We start from the raw sequence: 7741 nt of genomic DNA, 5'->3' as shown, positions 1-7741 counted from the left end.
GATTCCCTCTAAGGGATATGTATGCAGAGGATCGCGATGATCTTTGCGAGCATAATCAAACAAACACCTTAGGTCCCACCTATTTCACAACAGAACCTCTCAAAAACATGGAATGAAAAACAAAGCAAAGAAACCTATAGAGTACTATAGATACGTTGGGTGCTAATACCTTCCCTTCGTATAACCAACCCTCTTACCCAAGATCTCTCCCCCCACTTTTAGGTTATTGCAGCTTTTTTCCTTTTCCTACTTTGGAAATAATAAAAAGTTTGGTCGATACAAAAGAAAAATCATTTTTTATGAGCACTCGAGCCCAAAGAAGGCATCAGGTGTCTCATCCACAAAAAAGAGGAACAAAACGGTTTTTCGCCCGCGACATAATGATTCAAACATAAATTATATATAACGCCATGATTAATGAAAATACATACTGTTTCGGTGAACTACGACCAATCCCAGCAAGAGAGGAATTTAGCTACTCATGGTAGCTTGATGAACAATGGAAGAGTTTAGTTGGAATGACATCAACGGCGATTTCCCGACTCTTGATGTGTATCCACCTCTCTCTACCTAAAAACCTCTATTCCTACTTCTATTATATCAGTATTACAAGATAAAAAGTGAATCTCTTTCTGAACTGATCTTCTTCTCCTTTTATAGTTGTTCTGGCCGCCTGAGTTCGCTACGCGAACAGAAGTTCGCTGCAGCGAATGCCTTGCTTCATTGTTAAGTCTTTGTTCTGACCGCCAGAGTTCGCTACGCGAAGGATATTTCGCTACAGCGAATGTTTTCTTCAGCTTTAAGCAATTCAAATCTTCTAGAAACCGCCAAAGTTCGCTACAGCGAAATATGGTTCGCTGCAGCGAATGTACCTCGCTACTGCTTGCTGCTAGCGAAACTGGAAATTTTGCTTCTGACTTCGTTCGCTACAGCGAAATATGGTTCGCTGCAGCGAATCGGGCCTTCGCTACCATTCGCTACCTTTCGCTGCAGCGAATGCCCTGTTTTCTGGATTTTTGCCTTTGAGTGCCTGGAGTTCGCTACGCGAAAGATAATTCGCTGCAGCGAAAGTCCTGTTTTCTGGTTTTTGCTTTTAATACCATAACCTGCACAAATGCAAACTAAACCAAGAAATTTTGCACAATGATACTTTATTCAATAGTTGAAGGTTTTTATGTTAGAAATATGTTAAATAAGTAAGATAAGTGTTTTGTTATGTTAAGTCTTTTTTGCAAGAATCAAGCACTTATCACCAAGCTGTTCAAATTTGGTTTGATATTCCATAACAGACCCACTTTGTTTTAACTTAAATAACTCAGATTGGTGGTTCTCAAATGTAGAGGGCCCAAATCTTAGTTCTTAAGCCCTAGTAAATGAATTCCAATCTGTCAGCAAATGATTTTGATACATCCATTTAAACCACCATAATGCATCACCTTTCATATAAAACGAAGTAAGTGATAAACGATTTTCTGGTGGGAGATTATAAAATCCAAAAAATTGTTCAGCTTGGAATAACCATTATAAGGGATTGGATCCATCAAATAGGGGTAACTCTAATTTTGGAGAACGCATAGGCGGTAATGGGGGTATATTATGGTGGTGATATTGGAAAGGGTCCGGTGGAGGGAATGAGTTTGGAATATTATGTGGGACAAAAATAGTTTGAGGATGTATATAAGAAGTGTAAGGGGAAAAGGTGGTGGTGGGGGTGCTGTTAGGACGGTGGGAATTGGGGCAGTGTGTGGTTTGGTTGTGTGTGGTGGTACGGTGGTGAGGATTGTAGGTGTGTAGACAGCAGATTGGATGGTTGGGTGGTGGGGGTGGTGGACGATCTCAGTGGTGTGTAAGATGGTGTGAGAACATGAGTGAAAGGTGGGGAACCAAAATAGATGGTAGATGAATTTACCTCCATACCCGAATAACTAGTCGTCTGTGCAGCAACAACAGCTGCAAGTGTTGATGGTTGTAATGAAATCTTTTGAAGGGCAGCCATGAGAGATTCAAACCTAGAATCTTCCACATCTTTTTCATTATCCATCCTTGAATGTAGTTCACCCACTTGTTGTGCCAATGCTGATGAAATTTGTGCAAACCTTACATCCATTTGCTCTTGATTTTCAGTCATAGCATTATTGAGATGGAGAGTAGAGATTTGAATAGCTTCATCCAAAATCTCTTTAGAAGATGGGTTTGTGGGTTTAGATGGAGCCATGGAAGGATTGAGAAGGATCATTGAAAGCACCAATGATAGATTTGTGTTCTAACCCTAGATCTAAGAATGCATAAAAAGACAATAAAATAAAACAAATTTTCTTCTTAATTTCATAAAGGAGGTAGCATACAATTATATAGTAGGGCTTTGACTAATAATTGGGCCATGGGCTAATACAAACAACACTTAAAGAAACATACTAATTGCACCTCCCTACTGTAGCACGGAATCCTTTAACATAACTGACTGTTTTTTTATTCTATTGGGCCTTCAACTTCTTATCTCTATTTAAATTACAAGGGACTACACTAGCCATTTCCTCCTCCACCTATCATTCTCAACCAAGTCGGAGATACTTAACAAGTGCTTATAAATGTACCTTAGATGTTTTACTCATGAAAATACTAAAGGTTGTGTCAAGGAACTGCCCTGGGCAGAATACTGGTATGAATGACACCCTTTATGGTCTTGTATGGAAGAGAACCTCTTACGTTGATCAAGCAAGCTTACTCCACGAATGACCTTATAAAAATTAAAGAGCAATTAACCAACATAGATGCAAGGTAATATTCTGCGGCACTGAGAAAGAATAAAAAATTGTCGATGTAATATTTTGGACCATTCAAACTATTGGCAAAGATTGCTAAAGTGTCAAACTCGGATTTTACTGACTATGAACTTCATGTTCCAATGCGGGCTCTTGATGAATACTTAATACTTGCTGACTATTAATGTTATTATTTGGTGTTATGATTTGCCAAATTTTCCTTAATTATTACAGTAATTATTATTCTTTACACAGTATTTTGACTCCAATCTAAAATGTAAACTAGACAGTTCTCATTTTTTGGATTTGTTTAACTGTAATTTAAACTTTAATTTTTATTGGTTATGTAAATTAATTGGAGACATTTGTATCGGGAGAGTCCATAATTAATTTGAAACTTAAATAGTTCATTGGTCCCGAAAGTTAACGAAACTTTTAATTTAGTTTGTGTATTTTCTTTGAGTCTTTGTATTTCACTTTCTTTTTGGCTTTCGTCTCACTACTAGAAATACTCGAATTTCCTGCGGATTTTAGCTAAATTTCCGCAGGAAACACTTTACCTGCGGTTTTATGTCCCCAGCTAAAACCTTCGTGGGTAATATTTTCGGCAGGAAGTTCCGCAAGTAATTCCGCAGCTAAATCCGCAGGTAAATTTCGCAGGTAAATCCGCAGAAAATTTCCGCAGGTAAATCCGCAGGTAAATTATTTAAAATATAAAAATATTAATCTTATTCAGTCTCTAGATATGTATTGTTTCTACTAAATACTAAAAATATATATAATCACCAAAGTTATGCAACAGTGATTTTCTCCAAAAGACAAATCATGTACCAGAAATTAACATGTAATGAATGAAAATTGGTACAAATAGGGACCAATTATAATTAACCATATCAAATTATGATTAGTAAGCTAAAGTTAAATTATAAAAAAAAAAAATAAACAATGTAATGTTAAGTGCAAAACCTTTACGGAATAAAGTTGATACCTCTCTGCTTCATATGATAAACTTAACGTTCCACCTTGGCGTATTAGTCCTGGAAAGTAATGAGTTCAAATCTAAATAAACATAAGCCAAATTGAACACTAACATCACATTAGGCAATAGAATTTACTTTAATAGGATGAAAGGTAAGTCACAGCTTTAAGCAAACCAACATTTTAAACATATCAGTTGTCAAACAAATCCTAAAATTTCCAAATCAGTGAGTAGATGGTGCTGAAATTTCCAAAACTAAAAACACTTATCAGCTGTCAATTAGTGTCTGATTAGGTTGAAAAAAATAATTATGCTAGGTGAGTAACCCATAGCTCGACCACCACAAACAGAATAGTAAAAGTCAGTATAATCATACCGCTACACAGTCCTCCATACACAAGCTTCAGGGTATTAAAACAAAAAGAACTGCAGCAACACGTGCTTTCTGAGCAGCTTCAGGTACATCAAACCGAATGAATCCTGACTAAGCTCCCATTTTGAAATCTATGTACTGATCATGTAAACATGAATATAAAATTAATATGCATGCCATAAGCAAAAAATTCAGAAAACCAGTTTTAAGCAAATTCAAAAAGCTTGATAATTTAGTAACGAATGAGAGTGAGACATAATGGTCTAGTATCTAAACCAACATCAGGGTATTCAAACAAAAGGAAATTTAATCCTTTTAAAAGTGCTAAAAAGTTCAAATAAAAACAAAAAAGTTAGTAAGAAACCATTTTCACAATAAGCAGTGCTAGCTCAGTTCAAATTCATCAATAGTCAGTGACTCAGTATAAAAATCTATAAGCATGCTTACTTTGGCATCTAGTATGAAGTATCAATTTATATAAGATCCAAAATTGGTCAAAGAGTATATGTTGGCAATGGCATCTAGTATGTGGCATCAATTTTTAAAAGAATTTGGAAGAAATATGCAGCTAGTCAAGAGTTATGATTTCTTCTTCCTTCATATAAAATTTAACTTGGAACAGCATTTACATAGCTATATCACATATACAGCTTGCTAATTCTTGAACTAGTGTGTACCAGTAAATTGATAATTTTCATCACCATTAATTAAAGCAGCCTAAAAGTGACTAAAATAAACCATTTGATTGATTGTAATATAAAGTCAGTGTATAACTCCCGAGAGTTTTTAGTCGGGCCTAAGAAAACCTGAACCCGACATGGGCCGGGCACAACAGAAGCCCACTCCAGCTCTGGTTATTCTAGTAGTTCTTTTTAGACATATTCCTATGTATAGTTTTGTCATTTTGTTATAAAACATCACTATTGATGTTGGTGCCGTCTCCTTTGACAAACTTAAACAAACTAAAAGAAGTGTGACTTTTAAAGACTTTTTATTCATATAAAGAAGATATTGCACTAAGTATGACCAAGTATAGCATCTCTTTTAATATGGTTTCTTATGAACCTGATTCGGTGGCGACGTTGTTCGAAATTATTCTTGATAGTGGCCTGGCATCATTAGGTGTCGTGACTACTATTGGTTGCTTTCATCTTCCAATCACTTAGGCCAAGTAAGGGTAAAGACCTGTCTGAGAGCTTCCTTCAATTTCTTCCATTTCTGTAGTAACTGAAGTACTTATCCGGCAGCTGGTACCTCATGGCAAGGCTAAGACATATTTGTTGTATAAATTGTTCCAATTAATCATACTGTCATGCAGGAGCTTACCTTGTAACTTTTATACGTTTAATTCCGGCTGTCTGAACATGAGGTCGCCTTCGATTTGGAATACTGCAGTCGCCTTCCCAGGATGCGTATTAAGCTTCTTGCCTGAGCTGCAAGCTTTCTCATAAAATGTTTTGCTCACTGACGGATCAGTCACAATGTCAGCATGTCCATGAAGGATTAACAATGGCAAAGATACTTCTCCGAATCTCTTTTCGATTTCTTGAGTCGTTTTAAGCATCTCCACAGTAGTCCGCAAACAGGGTTTATCTCTGTAGCCAATGACATTATAAGTTGTCTGCAAAGAGATATCGGAAAAGTATAATTATCCGCCAATACATGAATTGCTAAAAATATGAATGCAAAGATTAAGATAGCAAACCATTTCTCTCTTCTTCAAATCTCTAAATGCTGCAACTGCTAAATTCTTCTGTGGAACTAACTTTAGCTTTGGTAGAATATTAGCGATACCGATAAGAATTTGAGCTAGCAACTTTTGTGGAACCATGTCATCGACAATCTATATAAATAGAGATCTGGTCAAATGAAGATCATAAAAAGTCTTATTGAAACTCATAACATGAATTTGTTTAAGGAAATTTTACTTTACACAACAGTGCAACAAGAACGGCGCCGTTCCATGCCTTAGGTTGTTTAAGGTGAATCTTTAAAGCAACAGCTCCTCCCATGGATTGTCCAAAGAGGAAGCTTGGAATTCTGGATTTTCAGTTACAGAACAAACCAAACAAACCAAACTTTAGTAAGGATATACACGAATATTTGTATGATGCAGCATAACTTCATGTACACTACCTTAGATTTTGGAGTAAAGCTCAATGACATCATCAACTAGCGAATCAAAACTAGGAATATAGCAATGAAGACCTTCTGAAAGACCTTCATGATAGCATTGAGTCGATCGAGTCAGTAATCGACATGTAACTTATCTAGTTACTTGTAGCAACCAGAACTTAACAACACCAACTACCACATGCCTTCAAAGAAAAAGGTGCAAGTGTCTCCATTTGAAAACATAAGATATAAATATGAAATATTTTAATATGAAAACACCCTGTATAATAATAACCAGCAACATGTCTGATAATTCTTGTAATATGTATTATAGATGCATAAAGCCTAAGGAAGAAACCTTGGTATTCGCAAAGTGTAGTGCTTTCCATATTTTGCATGTAGATTAACAAAGCGATCAGCATATAAAAATGCAAGTTTTGAATAGTGATCAGATAAAACCTACACCAAAAAATATTACATTATCAAATAAGAAGATTACAGATATATACTAGTCAACCGCCCAATTCATTTGTAAAGGAACCTTATTATAAATTATAAATTAAGCTAAGTAAATTTCTACACCCCAATTTAATATTTTATTCCCTTGTTACATCTAGACTTTAATGATTACATTTTGAATTTTGAATATAACACAATTCATTAGTTAATATAATAATGTTAAATGATTAACCATTACAATTCTATTAACTTTTATATATAGATTATAGGAAAAACATTAAACGGATATATAAATATAGACAATATTTATTCATACACATACAAATCTAATTTTAATTAATAACTATTTTAATACTAAATAATTAAAAAATATTAATTTAATAATTATTATATTTATAAAATATTTTTTGATAAAATTTATAGAAGACGTTATTATTTTAAAAAAATTTACAAAAAAAATTGTAAAAGTATTTTCAAATGAGAAGTTTTATAAACAAGATTATATTGGTAAAAAAACATAATTAATAAGTCATCCTACAAAAGTTTATAAAATCGATGGAAAATCTACCAAACAAACAAACGTGAAAATATATGATAATTTTTTATGATAACTTTATCACAATTTAAGATATTGTTATAGTGGTAGATTATTTGGTTCAATAGGTTCCATTCCTACTCTAAACATTATATAGATTTTTATTTTCTATTTTTCTAAACCATTTTTAATTTTTTTTTAAATTTCCATACCATTTATTAAAATATAAATAGAAGAATTATATTAAATTTAAAAAACTACCTTTTATTAAATTAAGAAAATTTACTATTATTTTTAAACATTTATTAAATATTTTGAAAAAAAATTATTTTAAAATAAAAATGTTTTACTATATTTTAAACAAAAATTAATTTTTATAAAAATTTTAAATATGTCTAACCTGCAGCAAAATCCGCAGGAAATGTTCCTGCGGAATTACCTGCGGATTACGTATTGTGGTTTAATTTTATAAAAATAAAATTCCGCAGCAAAATCCGCAGAATAGTTACCTGCGAAAC

At 33.8% G+C, this 7741-nt stretch overlaps 1 protein-coding gene across 1 annotated transcript; it reads right to left on the bottom strand.

Moving 5' to 3' along the window:
- Positions 1-1259: 1259 nt before the first annotated feature.
- Positions 1260-6264, bottom strand: LOC131648330 (caffeoylshikimate esterase-like). The gene is made up of 5 exons (XM_058918091.1): positions 6251-6264; positions 6043-6154; positions 5820-5957; positions 5180-5735; positions 1260-4252 (listed from the first exon to the last, which is right to left on the bottom strand). The coding sequence occupies exons 2-4, from the start codon at positions 6124-6126 to the stop codon at positions 5451-5453; spliced, it is 507 nt and encodes a 168-aa protein (XP_058774074.1). The 5' UTR covers positions 6127-6154; positions 6251-6264; the 3' UTR covers positions 1260-4252; positions 5180-5450.
- Positions 6265-7741: the final 1477 nt, after the last annotated feature.

This window comes from Vicia villosa, linkage group LG2 (assembly GCF_029867415.1).
Source record: "Vicia villosa cultivar HV-30 ecotype Madison, WI linkage group LG2, Vvil1.0, whole genome shotgun sequence".
Taxonomy (NCBI): Eukaryota; Viridiplantae; Streptophyta; class Magnoliopsida; order Fabales; family Fabaceae; genus Vicia; species Vicia villosa.
This window is presented reverse-complemented; position numbering and strand designations above follow the sequence as displayed.